The sequence below is a fragment of the Pholcus phalangioides genome, unplaced genomic scaffold, assembly GCF_987345545.1.
Source record: "Pholcus phalangioides strain wild (caught in Gottingen) unplaced genomic scaffold, Ppha-v1.0 ptg000042l_1, whole genome shotgun sequence".
Classification (NCBI taxonomy): domain Eukaryota; kingdom Metazoa; phylum Arthropoda; class Arachnida; order Araneae; family Pholcidae; genus Pholcus; species Pholcus phalangioides.
Genome location: NW_028301628.1, coordinates 38,031,499 through 38,053,130, shown reverse-complemented (window position 1 = coordinate 38,053,130; position 21,632 = coordinate 38,031,499). Strand labels below are relative to the sequence as shown.

The window sequence follows — 21,632 nt, the reverse complement described above, 5'->3', positions numbered from 1 at the left end:
AGAACTTTTTACCTCTTATTAAGAAATGCTTGGTGATCCGCCGACCCTAGATATTTGTAGGAGCAGTGCCGTAACTAGTCATTCCTGTGCGCTGTGCAAAAATTTGCATTTAGGTCCATTCTGCCTCCCCCCAAAAAGAGTAGCCCTGCTGTAGAAGGATTTTTTACACTTAAAAATGCATAGAAGACTTGCGCATCTATAAAAATACATAGGAGGCTTGTGTATCCTCGTGAGATGCGTGGTACGCATGCGCAATGTTGGTTCCAAACTTCGAGGCTCGATCGCCCCGTTAAAAAGGCTCTGCAGAGAGCAACAGGTCTACTATAGTACAAATGTGCAATCATTACACTTTACTCACTTCACTCACTTCACTTGTGAAATATAGATGGCATCACTGAGAAAATCAGACAACACTGTACAGGGTGATTCACAAAAAGATGGAAAAAACTTTAAGATGTGATAGTACACACATCTGATAGTACAAACAATTATCATCGAAGAATGCATGGTCTAACATAAAACGCAAGCGCGTTTCGAAACGGCCGCTCCGCAGACGTTAAAACGGCATTCCTGTTGAAATTTATCGGGAGAGAAAACACTATGCATGCAAATGTAACCTGGGTAAGAAGAATAAGAAGAAACCGTATGCAAATCTGCGTCACAGTGAATAAAAGGCGCGGACGCTAGCCCTGTTAAGTTATTCCAGCGTGCAACTGTTCTAACAGTCGTAACATACGGGATGGCGTCTGCGCGTTTTATTCACTGTGCCTCAGATTTGCATACGGTTTCTCACGCATTCTTTGATGACAGTTGTTTGTATTGGTGTGTATTATCACATCTTAAAGTTTTCCCCCCATCTTTTCTGAACCATCCTGTATACGCACTTACACTTCCGGCACAACTCACTCGGTACTAAATTGCCCGTGGCGATAGACCTGAGTTGTGGTCGATTTGAAAGAAAGAAAGACCTCTTCAATTGGCGCCTTCTTCGGTTGTGTAATTCGCACGATTCAAGATCCGGTCCTCCTTCCACCCCGAAAAATGCGTACGGGGCCCTGCGTACTCCGTTGAAACGGGTAGCATATCGATTTCCTGATAACATTTATAGAGTCAAATGTTAAAAAAGCATATAAGGCTTGGCCGAGGCAAAAATTCATCATCAGCCTCCACCCCATAGGAATGCCGAAAAGCTATTTTTGTCACCGGGCCGCAGAAATCTGCCATCCTGGCCACGCAGATCATGAAGCGAGCTTTCATTAGAGGCGCAGCACTTAAATTTGAAAAGAAAGCTGAAATTTTCATCATGAATAATTTCATCGCATATCCGCAAAAAAAAGGAAGCGTTTGCACGACGTTGCCTTACGTTTACGGCACGGATTCCTGTCTGAGTTCAATGCCGAGTCGAGAACTTTGACCCGAGAGTAATTGGCCTTGAAATTTATATGTCAGTCGTGCCAACGGGCCACGCATAAATCAGGAGCGATGGGATTACGGAATGAATGGAACTCGACTCGGGGTTTGTTAAAATAATATAAGCTAGGCATGTAAAAGGCCTATAATGTATCATCAGTGTCGGTTTCGCTTGGGTTATGCCGATATCTTTAAAAAAAGCACGGGGGCGGGGGGTTTGCCTATCAGCCCTCTGTATCAAATAAATCTCTCGGCGTGGGAAAATTCTTAGGCAGCTAACACGGGCATGAAGAATTCGGGGAAAGGACGGAAACAATTCTCCCCCCCCCCCCCGATTACCCTCTGGAAGCCCCGAAAAATGTCCGTGCTTGAATTTCATGGGTGCAAATAAGATACCTTGCGACACCCCCACTTGTGTTGGAAGACATTCCTTTGTGAAGTTTACAACGTTTCCTTTGTGAAGTTTAGCTGCATCTATTGCGATGGGTTGGCGAGATTTGGCTCGGTCTTTGCACAGCATCTACTATCTCTATGATTTCGTTTCATTTATTTATTGTTTTCTCCCACTCTGGTTCTTTGTTTACGCTATGGTGAAGTGTTTAGATAAGGCTCGTGTGGATGGGAGGAGGTGATGGAAGCTCAAATGTCTCGTTTATGTGTGAAATGTCTCGAGACCATTGCAGGCCACGGCCCCCCCCCCCGCCTAATAAATTTCGTGTGAGGGTTGAGGCCACCCCCATCATCCCAACCAAACGGTGACCCAGTCCATATTCCGGACTTATATCCGAGGTTCTGGCACCATGCTTTTCTCTTTGTTTTGTGGGGGAGGGGGTCATTATCTAAGAATATTCAATTGCTTCTGGTTCCCACTGCCTGAAAATGGCGTCACACATTTTACATGAATTATGCAGTTTTTCTTTCATGAAGAATTTACTGGTTCGGTAAGACTTTTTTACTTCTCTAGCGATTAGTTACCAACGGCTTCCATTGCTTTGGCGGTTGTACTATATTCATGACACTCTCCGTCGCGCTCCTTCTCCCTATTACGCGGAGAGCGCCATCTAGTGGTGAATGCTGTTGCCACAACACTCTGGTTTTGAAAATCAGCTGGGGAAATTCCGAATTCCGACTTGTCTCGACACGTATAAACGTACATTAATATCCTCCGCTGGGTGCGACCCCACCTTGGAGTTACGGTGACATCCAGCATTAGTGCTGTCGATCGCCGTTGCGCCAAATTACGACGATATGTATCATTTGGCGACATAAACGGATACAGGCACTTCGAGCAGGGGAAGGGGCAGATTTTACATCTCCACCCTACCGCCTATGCTAATAATGCAAATGTTTTGAGAAACGGGGCGAGTTACCCATACCCCTCACCCCCTGTATCCGGCAAGAGGATGAAAAGAAATTCGCCAATTTTGTCTCTAGCGAAGAGAGTTCAACGTTTAGTAGAGGGCGGGCCACTTTATTGATTTGAAAAGGTGTAAACGTGTCGCGGGTAACTAAATTAATGCTCTGGAACTGTGCTGTAGGTCACTCAAGTGATCTTGGAATGTGCCACAGGTCACTTGAGTGATTTGTAAATGAACTGCGAGCCGCTTAATGTGTGAATATGTCACGGGTAACTCAATTGATGTGGAGCTCCACAGCGGAAAATTTAAGTGGTCTGGAAGTGCCGGTTAGTTCATCTTTTACAAAATTAGGTTCGAGGTCCCGGGCCGCATCAGATGACTCCGAGGGCCACAATCGGCCCGCGGGTCATGGGTTGAGCATGTATGCTCTAGCTCAAGGGGTTCTCAAACTGTGCGCCGCGGCGCCCTGGTGCACATCCAATCTTTGACAGGGACGTGGCTTAGCGGTGGCTCTGGCCCGGACAAATATTTTTCGAAGATATTCTTTGTTAAACTGCTCTGGGGGAGCCACGGATAAGCGTTGATTAGCAAAAGGGACGCCGCAGATGGAAAGGACTTGAGGACCCCTGCTCTAGGCAATGGAATATTTACGCATAATTCTCGCCAAACATGGTGTCAGTAGTCGAAAAATTGCCAATTATTGTTGAAATTTCATGAATTTTCGAATTAATCGACTGTTTTTATTTTCAGAAGCCGACGATTCCTTCCGATGCTCTCTACCCGACGACCCTGAAGCCCCTACAGCGAGACAGACGATGCCAGGAACGACTCGATACTCCGCGACTTTCGATCGCCCCTACGACGAAGACGAGGACGGGCCATTGGCCTCGGACAGGCCACCCGTGGTCGCTGCGAGGCGGTCGCGCTCCCAGAGCCTGCAGGTTGAAAGCTTCGGTGACCACAAGGGTCTTTACTGTCTCAACGGGTCGCAGCAGCAGCAGGGTGGTAGCCATTCCAGGTCCTCTTCTACGGAGAAGCCACCGAAAGGTGCTGCACTAATACCTACGAGGACCGTTATTAAACCTACGGTCAAACCTCACAACAACCCTTTCCAGTTTGTCAAAGTTGGGACATGCCCTCTATACAAGAAGGTAAGTACTGTATAACACAATCAATTGCAACCGATTATGTGTAATCAGTGTGAATAACATCGTCTAAAGCAGTTACGCAACTGGAGGGGAGCTGGTGGATCTGGTGTCCCTTGCACTGGACGCAACGCTGCAGCTGATCATCAGATGGGCTCACGAACAGAAAGTTGACCACCTCTGGTCTAGAGCAAAGTGGGCAATATCGCCCACTGGTGGGTGATGGAATGATCCAGGGGGGGGGCGATAGAGGCTACGAGTATCACATAGGATCCTGTGGGTTCGCTTAAAGTCGGGGGGGGGGCGATGAGAGGAAAAATTTTCTGAATACAAGGGCGATGGAACAAAAAGTGTGGAAAACTATGGTCTAGACATATATATATATAGGCGGAGATAGACTTGAAAGTCTAGGGGGACACGATGATTGTTGGGGGGGGGCATGATGATGACGTCAATTGATATATGCGCAAATATATTATATCAGTCAGCCCCCCATGCACCCCCCCGTATCTCCGCCTATGGGTCTAGAGCAGAGGTCTTCGACCTTTTTCCAGTCGCGATAACTGCTGTACTCGTCCTCAAAAGAAGAGCACCATTACGACAAGTTTGATATACGAATGCATGAAATCAGGATGATTTCAATCACTGAATGCAATTTTTACAAGGTGTTTCAATTGGAACGTTTATCAAGCGCTCGCGAGCACGAAATCGGACACAACCTTCGAGCACTCTGGGTACTTCAGGGAGCACCGTGGTGCTCACGAGCACCGGGATGAAGATGCCTGGTCTGGGGCAGTAGTTTCCATTCTTGGAATGCGAGTCTGTCTCCCATTTGAAAAAAAAAAGGTATCTTCACAGTTATTTCGCGATACTTCCATATTTTGGCATTTGCCATTTTCACTTCAAAATATGGAAGACAGATAGGCACCAGTAAAAGGGGAAACACTCATAACTCTGACAACATAAATACGTCAGAGCCACATGCACACGCTCCAGCATTCACCGATTCGTTAGAAGTTCATCCAGAGCAGCGTTTCTCACCCCTATGGTCCGCGACGATGGTGCAGGTGGTCCGCAGGGAGATTTGATAAAATTACTCATTGTGATTGATATTAGTAATATATATCAATATGGGTTCAAAAATAGAATTATGCCTTCAAATACCTAGATTCACCCATATATCACCGAGGAAAATGCAAGAAATTGCGATCTTAAATACGGGATATCACTAAATTTTGCGAAAAATCGCAATTTGTTGCTTGAAATGCAATTTCATAATTACTGCTAAAATTACTGACGGGTGTGGGAATCTAGAGGGGGGGGGGGGCTACAAATCGCATTAAACAAAAATGTATTTCACGGAAAAAATATTCAAATGATCTGATTACCATATTTCATTTTGAAAAATACAGTAAAAATACGGGACACCGCCAATTATCATCAAAAGCATTGTCAGAAATGTTCACAATCACCAATCGCCCCTGGGCCGTTCCCGGGTGAGCCCCTGCTTTGAGACAGTACTTCCCTCCAAGGCCCTCATCTCTGTAAATATTCGTCTTGGGGGGGGGGGCGGCAGGCACCAGTTTAAATTTCTTATGAAAACGACCCGAGACTAGTTTAGGTCTTACAATAGTTTTTGGTCTCTCTTTACAGGCAGAAGAACAGCTCAAGAAAGTCCAAGAAATCAAGAAACCGGCTGTGATAAAAGAAGACGAGGAAGAATGGCAAAGTGTGAGTATATAAGATGGCTAATGTCTTTTGATGTCTTCGCGTGATAGTAATTAACAATCCGTGTCCAAAAAGGAATAGGTGCCTCGAGGAAGAGACACCAACAACTACTACTACTACGCCATTAGTACGCGAGGGTCTCAGCAACATCCAGAACAGCAGCGACACGTCATCATCTTGCTTATTTTTAAACACACACACACACACGCATCATCGTTGTGTGTGTGTGTGTCTTGTCAGAGAGAGATTAATTCCGGGCACAGAACTGATGACATTAGCGATTTGTTTTTAAGGGGATGGTGGATGAATGGGACTCAATTAAGGCACTCCCAGCAATGAATACGTTCGTCTGACTAATTGAGAGATCTGCCCGTACACGGTGTAAAGTTCTTTTTTTACGAATGGCGATTTTTAGCTGCTTCAGCAACCTGGAAGTTTGTCTCGTGAGTGAGTGAGTGAGTGAGTCATCGGCCTGCGTCAGGGCTCTGTCTTAGTACTCCTTTCCATGCTTCTCTACGCGAGGCTTTGTCCATCTAAATAGAAATGTTTGGCAAAATCGTGTGTAGTTTTGCGATGATTCGTATCTCCATTGTCTCAGACTTCCTGATACCGATCGATGACTATTTATATACAATGTATACATCTTTAAGCCATTTCGACATTTTCTCCCAATGACTCATAGGCGGAAGATGCGGCTGAAAGTTCATTCTGTTTTTCATGGCCGTAAATACGCTGCATATTTCGATTGATAAGAGTCTTTGAATCCCCAGTGGTGTATTATCACGTAGGGTAAGGGGGCGTCCATGGCCCCCCACATCCTGGAGTAGGGTCCCTAGGCTGGGATCTTTTGCGGGGGGGGGGGCCCGACCAGACTTTCACGGGCCCCTTTATGATGGATTTATAGTGTGAAAAAACAAAAAAAATAACGAAAGTCGTCCCGGGTCCCAGGGCTGGAGCCTTGCCAGCCCACCCCTTGTGTTGTTGCGAGGAACCGGGTTCGAACCCCACAGTGGTGGTCGGCTGAAGTTGGTTTTCTGTGGTTCCCAACTTCAAGGCGCGAATGCGAGCCGATCTCCCCGTTAAGAAAGTCTCGCCACAGAGAGCAACAGGCCTACAACGTTACAAATATTCAATCATTACACTTCACTCACAATTTGAAGTATAGATGGCAGCACTGAAATATCATACACAACACTAGCTACACACTCAGACTGTTAGGTGCACTCACTTTGTTCCAGACTCTGCCACGAAGCTGGGCTGGAAGAGATCTCGGCAACGGGATAAGTCCGGTGGCAGAGACCCCGGCGTTCATTCATTCAGCCCACCCCTTGTGGAGGCACCAATAGAGGCGCCGGAAATATTTATCTTGAATCTCTATATATATATTCTCATTTTTTTTATCCTGTAGGTACATTTCAACATTTTTGTTCATTTAAAGTCAATGAGGGGGGGGGAGGATTTTCTTAAAAAATAAATGGTTGCAGGCAGGGCCAGCGCCATCCATGAGACGGTCCCCTAGGGCGGCAAGATTGTTGGGGCGGCATTTTTATGACCGATTTGTTATGTGACGGTGTTTTCACTCTCACAAGTTTCAAGTTTTTACACGTAGATATAATTTTTTAGTGAAAGCGTGAGTGGATAAATACAATACTTTTCAGTATAAAATGCTATTCAACACTCTTTGCTATTCAATGCTTAATTCATCTCAACACACATCCTTTCTTGCACTTCCAAAAAGAGCCACCTATCCCTAGAGAAGGTGGTTCCGAAAAAAAGGTTACTTCTCTTTCTTTGTTGAGGATCTTTTCACTCTTTATCAACATTTTTCCCAATAAATTTCCTTTCGTTAGTCGATTTCTCCAGCACAAGATTAGATTCCTTGTTCATTTTCCGACAAATGCCTTTTTCACCCAACACCATACTAGAAGAGTCTCTAGTGTAGTATGACTGTATGACTCCAGAATGTGTTCTATAACTGCCCATTTCTCATTTCTGTATACCTATATCTGTTCTTTATATCGGAGTTTCCAACATAAAGTTTCTCGCGGAACCCTTGCTATTGGTAGTGTTGATGCTGTTCCGCGGAACCCTTGATGATGATGAGACTGTTTTAACAGAACTCAAATAAAGTTTTGAATATTTATCCAAAAAAGTGTGGTTCCTAAAAGTCATAGCCCCAAGACAAAATGAAAGAGGGCCCAGGCAGCACCTCTTAATTTACTTATTTATTGTCATGAATAATTATACCAGATCTTATCGGAGACACTTCTATCCAACTGAGGTCCCTGCATGCCCCCACAAAGAAGGGGAGTCTGGCAGGGCTCCTGCCCAAGGACCCGAGATGATTCTCATCAGATATAATATATGTATCATCTATTTTTGTTTTTCACACTAAAAATTCATATTGGAGGGGCATGTTAAGTGGTCCGACTTGAGAGCCCACCAAAGATCTCAGCCTAGGGGCCCTACTACGGAATGTGGGGCAACGGGTCTTATGCCAAGCCCGGTTGAACTCTTGGTTGGAACTCATGAGGTTGGAGCCCTATAAGCCTATTGGGAGGCATATTCACAAATCAAGAGCTTCGCTTATAACCATCATCAGATGAAAAGTTCCAGCACAAAAACTCTGACATATGCTTTAACTGTAATAATCATGATGCTAATCATTGAATCATAGGGGTGTTCGTATAAGTTGTCGGTGGATATCTCCTGATTAAGAAATCAAATATCTACCCTCAATGGTTTGAGTGAGCACTATGACCCCTACAAGGGTAGGGCTGGCAGGACGCTAGCACGAAGACTCAGGACAAACCTCATCGTTTTTTTATTTACACTATGAATTCACTATAGAAAAAACTCTCCCACAAAAGATCTCAGTCTTGAGGGCACCTAGCTCCAGGATGAGGGGGGGGGGGCGGTGAAAAGGAAAAATTACATTCTTACATGAATTTTTTTTTTTTCAGATAGAGGGTGCATTGCCATTTATTTCACCTGCACAGACCTGTTTCTCTGCTCGCAGAATTCGTGTGGAATAAGAAAATATCATGTTGCCTTATATAATATAAGGAATTTTTTTCTGCGCACCAAAAAACTGTGTACATAGTAGCATTGTCAGTCATTCTCAGACTCTAAACATCCATATTTTGTAAACTTTTTCCGCCATGAAAAACTGGTGCCTTTCTTAGGCGCTTTTGTTCATAACCAACAAACGGGTAAAAATAAAATTTCATCAAGAAAAATATGCCTTCTGGAAAACATAAAAAACAATAATACAGTACAGTATTATAATTAATTATACATGTGAGAAAGACATCTATGAAGTAGAACCGCTTCCGCCACCTATCAAATAAAATTTTGATTAATGTACCGTACGGGAAAAGCAATGTGATATGATATATACATATATATATATATATATATATATATATATATATATTAGTTAGTATTTTATAAATAACTAGCTATAATACCCGGCGCTGCCCGGGTTTTCTTCAATGAGGCTCTTTTTTTGGATCACGTGATATCTCCCTCTCTTTTTCTTGAGGGACATACAAACCGTGTCCAAGTTAACCAATATGGCGACTTCCTGCGCGATTCATGAAATAAACAAATTTAGATTTACAGAAACGTAGAAATGAATATATATTTTTCCTTTTTTAAGGGGCGGTAGGTATTTCGATAAACCTCCACCCCCTGAACAGGCAGTTACCCATCTGCCTGTTTTAGCTTTCAAAAAATGCTTAATTAAAGCTGTGGAATTTTTTCGATCCACTTTTTACGGGCTCATAACTAATTTTAAAATATCCTAACCCATATGACTTTATGCAAATAAATATCAAAAGACAATACGGAGAACTGAATTTTCATGCTTGAGAAGATATAAATAAAAGTTGAAATCAATGTTATTGCATGGATATTCAACTCAAAAGTAGGTCAGACTAATTACTTCATGTTTAATCTCCTGGGCTTCATATATCTCTAAGCGAACTGAATATTTCAAAAATCGAGAATTCAATACAATTTTTTAAAATTATTGATGGGGCGGAAAACCCCACCAAATTTCAGCATTTCTACAGTAAAATCGGAAATTTTAACACTGATTTCTATGAGGATCACCCTTTTCCTGACCCTCAAACTGATGCTGATGATGATTATGAATTCTATTCGAAAAGCCTCATTACTGAGAGGATTGAATAAAGTGGCAAACCATTATAAAGGCATAAACTATTATACATATGGTAACAGGATTAAAGAAGTGACAAACCGTTGTAAAGGCATATACACGTCTGAAACGCATTGCTAGGGAACCACGGTAACCAAAGTAAACGTTCGGAAAGTGATTGTTGAGGTCCAAAAACCATTGTTGCCGGACAGTTTTTTGCCCGTTTGGGGTATTTGCCCTGGACTGACGGAATTTTAAAGTAGCCTACCGTTCAAGTCGGGTCCCATTTGGTATATATGAAAAATTTGGCGACGATCGATCTAAAATTGTAGATTTGTATAGAGAACACACACACACACAGAAAATCAATTTAAATTTTATATATGTAGATTAATTATACAATCACAGTGAATCTACACTTTGCGAGTTTTATTAATGTTATCTTACCACACACAAATAACAACTGTTAAAATTTTCAGGTAAACTTGATAGTTTAATTGATATTATTATTTATAAAATATTAACTAGCGTTATATCATATTGTTTTTTTATACGGCACATTAATCAAAATCCGGTAGCTAATTTCAATCAAGGAATCGTTACAGTTTTAATTGATAGGTGGCGGAAGTGGTTCTAGTTCATTGATGTTTCACTCACATGCAATACACGGTGATTCTAAGTTCATAGGACTAACTTTAAGAGGTGAACTAAACAAGCATTTGTGATCATAGACTGTTCCGTCGAATCGCAATAGCGAAGGCGATAGAGGGTGTCTTTTGGAGAGTGCATAACAGCACTTCACCAAAATACAAATCATATTTTGCCGACGGATTTGTTGCGATATGTGCCAGCAACCATTCGCGGGTGTATGTGCTCCTTCGGATTAGATTGGAGTTTGTTTTTTATTGGTGCAAGGACCAACAAGGTTATGCTGCGCCAAACAGTAATCAAGCGGTACAATGACTGCTGGTAGAATTTGGCAATTTGCGTTACACCATGAACCATGAGAAGACCTAACACATTACAATATCCTGCGACCTGGAATGGTTGATTGCAGTTATTGCAGCAAATAAGTCAGAAAAATACATATGGTGTTTGCTTTTGATGACGTGCTGTTGTGTACTGTCATGCTATCACAGTGTATGACACATACTCCCCAAAAACACCCTCTACCGCGTTGCATTGTGTATTCATTAATTCTTGGTGGGAGGGCGGCTCAACTCCTTCGTAAAATTTATTGGGAGGGGGATCCAACGGCCTCAGCACCCCCCCCCCCCCCCCAGGTTCCAGCGCCTATGTGTTGTTAAGATGGTCCAGCTTGGGGGTTTAGAGATGTATAATACTTGGGAATATTCGAGATATACATTCGAGAGAAGAGTCTATTTTTTCACACGGACGGTATCCGGGTACGGCTCTAGGTTCTTGGGATCGCTCAGTATTTTACGGGACAGACCAAATTTTCTTATACAATCCGGCTCTTTGGGAAGGGTGGAGGGATGATCACCCCCTTATCATCTCTCTCTGTATCCCGGCTCCGCGGGATGCATCCGCGGTGGGCCCATTGAGATGGCACTGCACTTGCCCACACGGAAAACAATCCAATCCAGAGCATCACTTCTGGGAACCCACAACGCTAATGAGACGGATCCAAGTCTGAAGCACGGATTACACTATAAAGTTTGATAAAAGTACTTTTTTATAAAACTAGAAAAATGCAACCAATAACCGTACCAGTTACATTCGTGAAAAATGCAACCGATAGGCCTATTGGTTTGTATTTTTCAAGTTTGTGAAATATCTTTAATCGAACTTTCATAGCGTAATCCCGGTCTAAGCCTATTAGTTAAATCCGCTCAAATGTAACCGATACGCTTATATGGTTTCGTTTTTCAAATTTTATAAAACAATTTTTCTAAAACATTTATAGTGTAATCTCGGCTTAAGGTCTGCAAATATATCGAATAATTTCTTTTTAAATCTCCAATTTCTGATGTAATCAGGATCCCTGACATTAAGACATGAGGGGGGTTCGGCATTGTCTCCACATAGGGGGGCTGACAGGGCTCTAGCCCTGGGCCCGGGACGGTTATCATCATTTTTTTGCTTTTTCACGCTATAAATTAACTGCAAAAGGGGCCCACTAAAAGTCTGACAGAGGGGCCCGTAAAAGATCCCAGCCTAGGGGCCCCGCTACAGGATGTGGGAGCCATGGGGTTCTGGGCATGGCCCCCACATACTGCATCAGGGCCTCTAAGCACTGGGATCTTTGGCGGACTTCTAGACAAGATTATTCTACGGGCTGCACTATAATAAATTTATAGTGCGAAAAGCAAAAAAAATGGTAAGAATCGTCACGGCTCTTCATTCTGGACATGCCCCTCCCACACACACACACACATCCTGAAGCAGGATCCCCTAGGCTGGAACCTTTGACGTGCTCCTTTATAGTGAATTAATAGAACTAAAAAAAAAAAAAATGAGGAGAATCACAGTGTCGGTTCCACCCTTGTGGAGGGGGGGGGGGCAACGGGGTTGAAGTCTTGTCAACCCTACCTCAGTGCAGTATTAACGCTGGAAGGGGAGAGGGGCGCCTACAGTGAATGATATTTTACATAGTAAACATGTAAATTGGTAGGTAAAAATCCGTGGTCAGATATAGGGCCTCGGAAAAATCAATCTACTCGTGGGTCCACAATGCTTTTAAGATAGCCCACACCCCCCTCTGTGGGAGCCATGGGTCCTGGGGCAAAGCAGTAATTGGAGACCCTACTCCATCAAAGATTTTTGGTTTGAAACAAAAAAAAAAAATCGATGGGTCCCCGGGCAAATTATCCTCCGACTCATGCATTAATCAGGCCCTTGATGTAACCAATAACCTCGAACTTAAACCCATCCGATGGGAAACGCACATCTTCCTGGGAAACACATTTTAAAAATCCCAAGTTTGACACACACACATACAAACCGAATTTCTCACAACATAATTCAAAAAAACCCCCCATCATCCCAATGTAACAAGAAACACACACAAGAAAAAATGTAAATCTGTTCATTTCTCATCCAACATTAACCCTCTAAGCGCGCGTATCTTTCCTGGATCTCTCGTCACGCACCAGTAAGCCAAATAATACGAGATTATACACCCGAGTTCACATCGAACCGGTAGATGGCGGCACAAACAACACCAACCAGAAAGGGGCGGGAAGAAAGAAAAATACATGGTTTTTTTTTTTGTTAAAGGCAAAAAAGGTAAAGAACTTGTTGGAAAAAGGGAAAAGAAAATCCTTGGAGAGAGAGACATAGAAAAAAAAAAAACAGCATTATTATTTTTTTTTTTTACATATGTCTATTATACAGACGAGAAAATGGCGGCCCTGCACCTGCTTTTGAACTTGTCTTTATGTATTTATTTTTTTTTGATGTGTTGGTGAAGTGAAGTACTGGTTTTTTGTTTCTCCCTTCTGCTCTTCTGCTCTCCAAGTACCTGTTGTGGTGTGGGTGTGTGTGTGTGTTTTAATGGCCGTGCATCATTTTTCGGCTTCTCTGTTTGTTTTTCCCTATAGTTTCCTGTTGATTTAAGATCGTTCTTATACTTCTTTTTATTGTTGCGGGAGTGATTGTTGTTGTTGTTATATTAGTTGTAGTAGCGATTGTGATGTCGCGTCTTCCTCAAGAAGTTGAGTGGAAAGAGGTAGTTTCTTCTTTTCTATATTGTTGTGGATATTTGTATACATTTTTTAATGTTGATTTTGTATTTGATGTATGTTTATTGTGTATGAATTTTTTTTAAATCTTGGGAGATCTAATGTTTTGATAAAGTGGAAGGATTTAGTACTGCGTGTGTGTGTGTGTGTTTTTCGTGGGTTTTACATTGATATAGGAGTCGAGACTCAAAATTGATTGTTATGTTGTGTGTGTGTATTCAGTGCTGTTTCTTGTGGATGTAGGGTTTTTTTAATAGTTGATGAATGATGTATATACGTGAGAAGAGCTGTTTTAAGGTATGAGTTGAAGCATGGGGGGTGGGGGGCCCCTCAATGTGGTGTATTATAATTTTTAAGAACATGTCCAGTAGGAACTTGGTTATTATCTTATACAAATACAACGCCACAACAGGTGAAATGCCTAACGAGGTGGCTGACAAAAAGATGACCATAACACAAACATGTATGTTATATATTTAAAAAATACAGCAACCCCCCAATTTGTGGTCATAGTGACGGACTCGCACTGTGAGGTCCCGGGTTCGAACCCCACTGTCGCTGCAGTGGTGGTCGGCTGAAGTTGTTTTTCTGTGGTTCCCAACTTCGGGTTGCGAATACAAGCTGATCTCCCCATTAAAAAGTCTTGTCGCAGAGAGCGACAAGCCTACAACGGTGAAGTCTTCAAACATTACACTTCACTCATAGTTCGAAAAATATGTGGTAGATGGCCGCAACTACACGTAACAAGCATTACACATAAACAAACTTCGCATCAGGGTTCACTACACGCACATTCCGACATTTACCAATTCGTTAGAGGTTCCGCAGAGGAATATGGACGAGGTGCATGTGTGGTGTAATAGTAACCCGCAATTAAAAATACAATTACAAACAATGTATACATAATAAAATATTATACAATACCCCATAAAGAATACTTATGGCTGTCTAATTCTAATCATGGATAGCTTCTCGATTTACCCCAACATGTTTATTGTATTTCTTTTTAAACGTCGATTGTTTTAAAATTTACTACCTCCTGGGGTAAGCTATTCCATTTATTAACAACCCTGTTAGAGAAAAACTCCCTGCGACACCACGACCTAGAATTGTCCCTTACCAATCGATACTGCTTCACCAAGCACCAACTCTGCCGTATCATTATATTACAATTTACTGCTGTTAATGAGATGAGTGTTGGAAATAAAGGCACTGTCTAATAGACATAAAATATTTCATCCTTTCTCCGGGTTTGGACCCAAGACCGTGACAGCAATCTTCACTGTGGTAGACAAGCATTTTACCACCATGCCACTCGGGCCCTAGTAACTACTACTTTACCCCATACCAACTCCAATCATATTGCCATACAGCAATTTAGTTCTGATTAATTAATGTGCAAACTCTTACAATGGCAGCATTTGCCAAAAAGTATGATGGTTACTGTGGCAAGAGGCTCAAATGGCATTTCACCATTCCAGAAATATTTCACAGAAATGAGATTTTTATGAAATTTTATCCTACACCAATTCCACAGAATCTCATATTCACCCAAATTTTGCAATAATGCGAACAAAAATAAGTGATTTTCTGGGAAATCATCAATGAAAGTGAATAAGCAACTCATTTTTTATTTCCTGCACTTTTTCACCTACCCTTTCCATTTACGAGCTAATTATCTAGTCTGTACAGGTTTATAGAAATGAGTGTCGGTTGTATAAAAAGATGACTTCCACAAGGAACAGCATTCAATGAATCGTAACAAAAAATATTATGTAGGAACTCTCTTGTATGACGATACTCAAGAGACTAGAAAAAAATGTCTTTGTATTTTTTGAGCCTTGCTTATCAAATGTGCCAATTTGATCTCTCTCATCAAAACCATAAAAACAAGGAATAGTACCGAAGAAACAATTTTCCTTCAACCTGGAGACAAGAGTTCACTACGTCGCATTGTACGATTTTATTCAATTCTTTTAAGTAAAATGATTGTGAATTGAAGTTCATCAGTGAATGAGCTTTCGCAATTGGCTCGTTTCCTTAGAAAAAAATAGAATCAATCAACATATGTATATATATAGCATGGCATGCTTTTATAAACTCATCATACAAAGATGCAGAACGTTTTTTGTCGCTTCCCCCCCCCCCTAAGCAGAACGTTTTGCATTGTTCTGCAGTAAGCCCTTGGCTGACTGAAAATGTTTTATGGTAGAAATTAATTTAGAGCATTTTCTATGCAAAAAAAAAACTTATTTTCTTGTAATACTTCCTGAGATTGTTCTGCAGTAGTACTCATTGTTCTGCGACATACGGCACAGATTTCAGCATATTCTGCTTTGGGGCTGCTCCCCCCAGAATTTTCTGTAATGAGCCACCACTGGATATAATAATTACATAAATAATTGCCATATATTACCTGTATATATTGCCTCATATATTTTCTGAAAAAAACCTGGGTTTTCGCCAACCCTGTTTGGAGGACTGCATTTCTGTTGGTATTTGCGGCTACCTCTATCAGTACTTTTATTGATTTTGCGAACGCTTTTGCAAATAATGAGCATTTATTGTCAGAAGTGTGTCATTTAATTCCTTTTGTTTTCATTCAGAACCTTGACAGTTGGAAATCAAGGAGGCGAAAGATGTCCGAAGGCACGTTCAAGAGGCAGGAGGAGCTCAGACGTTTGGAGATGGAAGAGATGCTCCAACAACATCAACAGCAGCAGCAACAAAAGAAGATCAAGACTTTCACTGAGATCGTCGAAGAAAGGTTCGTGTTATTACGTTTTTCCAGATGTTCCCTCCCCCCATTGTAAATTCTAGTATATGGGCTATATTGACATTAATATATTATTTGATGAGATTAACAGAACCAATTTTTGGCTGCTTGTAATAGTTTTTTCTTTGGGGATATTTTTTCTTCTGCAAAATTTGTTTTTGTGACTGATGGGTGTTAGGATCGATTTTCTGTCTAGCGAGGGGTTGAAATGGGTGTCTCACTTTTTTTCTGAGCTGGTGTCATGTTTTCTTGTATGACAAATGTTTCTGTATATAAAACTTGTTAAAATTCTTTGAAACATGAGAAGCTGATTGGATAATGGTGCGATTTATTATAAAAATCTATCATGAAACATTTCTATACTATAGCTAAAACCCATGTGATAGCGACCATTCCATTACAATGACCGGTTTGATAAGCTCTTAATGTTTTCACAGGACAACTATCATATATGTTTTACATTCAATATAATAATTCTCACAATATAATGTCTGTTTTCAACGGGACGAAGAGAGTCATTATATTGAGCATCAACTGTATTATTTTAAATTCTGAATTGGGCCGGATAGAACCTCTAAGCAAGCTATAGTTTGCTCATCACTGATCTATATGATTGGGACAGTTTACAAAAAGTCATTGTAAAAAAGAGATCGAATTGCTTTACTGAATGGTTTATTCTAACTTTATTAAAAACGTGTTTTGTTTTTGTAGAATAAGAATTCATTATCAAGGTTGTTTGACAATTTATGTTGTACCCGATGCACTAATGTTAATTTTTCTTTCTAATTCTAGAGCTCACAGGGGTAGAGCGCTCAGTCTGTGTTTGTTTTCTAACCCACTTGAGTCTAGCGAGTGGGTTTTCGAAAACAAGAGGGCCAGCTTGAGGTTATCTCATGATACTCTTCATGCTTCAGAGGAGTCCGCTGAGAGCAGTAACATGAACAGTGAAGATGACAATGTAATTTCATTATTTTTGAGCAGTATAGTGGAATCTCAGATTATACAAAACTCTTAACCAATGTTGCTTCGTCAGTGACAATTTTTTTCCTTTAGTGATGAAGGAATTCATTCCTAAAATCTAAAACCCCTATTAATGAAAAGTACAAAATGTAATCATTACGAAGTACAAAGTAGAGACATTTTCAAAAGGCATTGATTAGTTGGAACACCAAGAACATTGTGATCAGGGCTTGACAAATCAAAAAAATATTTAAGCACCAGCCCGATTTTTTAGGAACCAAGCATGATATTTTGCTCAAAAAAAGAAAAAAAAACCAATCTTAAATAATATTTTCCTGTACTTTTCCCATGTTAAAAGATGTAGCGTAATGAAATCAGAAAATTTTGTGTCACCTTTAGACTCCAATTTAGCAACCACATTAAGAAAATTTAAGGTACCAATACTGATATTCTAGTCACCACTGTGACCTGGGGGGGCCTGGGATTTCTCCAGCCCAGGCCCGTCATTTAGGGGGGGGGCGGCTTTCGAAAATGCACTAAAAATGGTAAATATATATATACATTGAATACATGTGCTTTGTCCCCCCTCCCCCCCCCCGGAAAACCAGCCGTTATTGCAACTCATCCAAAAAGAACCTTCCTAGGGAAAAATTTGCAATACAGCTGCAAACCAAAAGATGATTAAATTGTGTACATGTCTGTTGAGTTTGGTTCCAATAAATGTATTTCCCCGCATCAGCCAGCATTCCGTGAAATTCAAATCACAGATTCGTGATAATTCTCAAAAAATATCTGGACTCAAAAAATCGATTGAATCTGCTAATTTAAACCTTGCTTGCTCTTTGCATTGTAGGATTCAGTTTTATACATTATGTTCAGATAATTCTAGATTTATGTTTTTGCTACCATACCACAAATTTTGATTTATCAAAAATGTTGGATACTGAGCATGTACGTTCGAGTAAATTATGAGTTGTATGGAAATAACATATTAAAAGTGAAGTATTTTTGTAATCCTTGATTATGTGTATGTAAAATTTGCGATAAGTAGAGTGAAATATTAAAGAATTTCATTGCAAATTATGATTTTGTAATACAAAAGTGGCTGCATATTTATTCAGTCTTTGAACATGCAGAATCAGGGTCTGTAAAAACCTGGGTTTTTTTCAGAGAAAACCCAAGTTTTTTTAGGGTTTATCATACTAGAGTGTGAGAAAAACAAGTTATATATGCTGTAGCCTACATAAATATAACAAACCTAGTAATATATGACAATTACTTATGTAATTATTATGTCCAGTGGTGACTCATTACAGAAAATCCTGGGGGAAGGGATCATTTTGCATCTTGTGAAAATTGGGTTTTTTCAATGGTTTTCCTCTCTAACCCCTATAATCTAAATAGCATTGGATACCTAGATTTATTAATATATTTCTCTTTAGATAGAGTATAACAATGCAATAGCGCCATTAGAAAGCATACTGTTTGTAGTAAGTGCAGTTTTAAGGTGTAAACTTTTGTGGGTTTTTTGGGTTTGGCAAAATCAAACCAACCCTGTGCAGAATAAATTTTTTTTATTTCACATTGTATTGATCGTAGTTAAATTAGAACTACAGTCGAATCCCATTTTAACGAATACCGTTGTAGCAAAAATATTTTAATGAACACTTTTCTAATTCCTCAAATAAGTTTACATAGGAACAATGCAAACAACCTGAAATTCCTTTATAACGAAATTTCATTATAACAAAGCGATTTCTCCGGTCTTTTAGAGTTCGTTATAACAGGATTTGACTGTATAAGTAAATGTTCAGCTTTTGTTATAATTACCAAATTTCCATATGGAACATGTTTGCTTCAGTGAAAAACTAATCATTTAAACTAAAAACCATTTTATTCTTATTGCTTTCAGTATTTAATATAAATTGATATTGGCCCTTTGCATGTATTCTGTGATCTTTATTCTGATCAGAAAATAGGCCAGACTCCTACATTCAAAAAGCTGGTGCCCTCCAATTTTAACAGCATGTTGGCCAACACGGGAATACAGTAACTACACATCTAGTATAGGGATTATAAATAAATTTGTATTTGATTATCCAGAAGTTTTTATTTATTGATGTAGGCTCCTTCCAATCATGTCAGAGAATCAAGGTTTTACTGCATGAACCTTCTTGAACTAGTGGAAATATGATGATTAATCACTATGGTCAACGCATGTTTTTATGAACTCTAATGGATCTCTAAGAAATAGCATTAATGGGACCAAACAACTAGTTGGCGAAACCATGTTGGTTCTTAAAATCGAGCAGTGACCATAAAAAAAAATGTGTTTTGCGTGGTCATAATTTTTAGGTCAATCTCCAGATTATTGCAATTTTTTCCAGTTACATTAATTTCCATGATAAAATGAAAGATTTTTTTTCTATTGAACACGCTTTTTTCTTTTTAGGAATGTTTTCAAAAGCAAGTGGACGATTTCAACAACAAGAGGGAATCGCCAGATCGATCAGATCATCATTCGAATGGTGTCCAAACTAGCACCTCTAATTCAAGCTTATCCAAAATATCAGACCTCTCTGAATTAGATGTTAGCCCGGATTCTGTATCCCACAAGGATCATATATCTAGCAATGCCTACATTGATTCCGGTTTAGAAAGCCTCAGTAGCAGTCATCGAATGGGCGACGTTCCTGACAGTGGCTCTGACTTCAGCCAGGACAGTGCGAGCAGCATCAGTTGTGACTCTCCTCGTGTTTCGGGAATCATTACTACTGGCATTGAGTTGCTGGAGGAATTCAGTTCAAACGAAGACCTTGTGAAGCAGTCTATAATGAACATAAAACAGGTTAGTTATGTATCAATATGGTGTATTTACGTGCATTCAAATTATGATAATAAATTTTATAACAGGTTATATGTGTATGTAACTGAATATTTCTTTCATTTATGATTATTCTTATCTAATTGCAGGCACTAAATTACTAAAAAATTATTCCTACAAATAATACGTGTTTCTTTCATGAAAAAAAAAGTTTTAAACAATACAATTGTATTATGAAATTTCTCAGTATTTTTACATGTATTATACCATTGAATAATTTCAGAAATCCCCAGAAAAGTTGACGAATGGCACTAGTGTCCACGAGAACAGCTCAGAAACACAAAAACCAACTTCAACATCTGACGATAAGAAGCTGCTCAAGGAGAAGCCTTCCAAAAAACCAAAGCCATCCAAAAAAGCATCAGCAAAAAAGAGTCCATCCAAAAGTATTGCCGATCAAAAATCTGTACCTTCAGTATGCACCGGAATCGAAAATGTCAGCAGTGAACTGGGAAACTTTGAATCAAATGTGAATCAACAAAAACTTGAAAGTGGCAATGCTGATCTGTCTGAGGTATGATTTTTGGATATTACATGATGGTATGGATATATAAAGCACAATTTATCAGATTGCAGTGAAATTGATTACGTGATGTGATAATTATAGTCATAAACAAGTCATATTTCATGATCAATATTTGTTTTTAGCATTCAAATAACCTAGAAAGGAATGTTGATTCAAGCTCATCTGATTCAAAAATTAATGTAGACTCGGAAGGTTCTGGCTCATCTGCTACAAGTTTGTGCAGCAAAGGAAGCTACACATTAATTGAAGAAGTTCCTGTTGATAAAGTCACAGAAGAAATGGAGAGGCTGATCTTACAGCAGCTGGAGGAGGAGGAACTTGCAAAAGAAATGGACGTAAATGTAAGAGCAGTTTGCTGTCAAATTATTGTAACAAGCATATAATTTCACGTTTGTATTGAGGTGGATTTTATGCCAAATTTTGAAGCTATCCGTTCATCCAAAAGGTGAATGGACTTAGTTTAAGTTTGAAGCTATGAGGTTTTGTCACCCCTAGGAATGATCACAGCGTCTAGAAAGGCAGCGGCTTATGCTACTTGGAAATCACTAACCTGATAGATTGAGTTATGCCGGGAGTGCCCAACCCACTGGGCACAACAATTTTCAAAAATTAAAGAAATTCTATTTTTTAGTCAAAGAAATTCTTCAAATTTAAAACAGTCCTTCTCTTATGAATAATGGTCTTATCAGTGAACAAAACTATATTTATTATAGTATAGGCACTCCTAAAATAATAGTTATGACTTTCTATCAATTCATTTCTGTTCAGTTTTTCAGTCTTTGACCATAGTTGCTGCATATCCCATGTGTATGAGATTCAAGATTATCCACATAGGGGACATGCATTGTATAATACAATTATATCATATATTCATGAATTCTTTGGGGGGGGGGGGTCGAAGAATCCTTAGTCCGCAGGTTCCAGTATCTATGTCCAACATAGTGTAAGTAAGATGAACTTCTACCGATATACATATATA

General features: G+C 40.1%; 1 protein-coding gene across 6 annotated transcripts in view; it reads left to right on the top strand.

Moving 5' to 3' along the window:
* The window catches only part of LOC149064999 (uncharacterized), a 108,381-nt gene that overhangs the window by 65,858 nt on the left and 20,891 nt on the right, over nt 1–21,632 (top strand). For 4 of the 6 annotated variants that reach the window (XM_089254916.1, XM_089254920.1, XM_089254918.1 and 1 more), the window contains exons 2-8: nt 3,519–3,919; nt 5,567–5,644; nt 16,114–16,274; nt 17,076–17,241; nt 19,696–20,091; nt 20,351–20,641; nt 20,776–20,994. In XM_089254916.1, the coding sequence (XP_089111042.1) occupies nt 3,584–3,919; nt 5,567–5,644; nt 16,114–16,274; nt 17,076–17,241; nt 19,696–20,091; nt 20,351–20,641; nt 20,776–20,994 (1,647 nt within the window). In that variant the 5' untranslated portion in view covers nt 3,519–3,583. Of the gene's footprint in view, nt 1–3,518; nt 3,920–5,566; nt 5,645–13,151; nt 13,495–16,113; nt 16,275–17,075; nt 17,242–19,695; nt 20,092–20,350; nt 20,642–20,775; nt 20,995–21,632 lie in introns of those variants that run through there. The other 2 variants (XM_089254922.1, XM_089254921.1) reach the window with 1 other exon arrangement.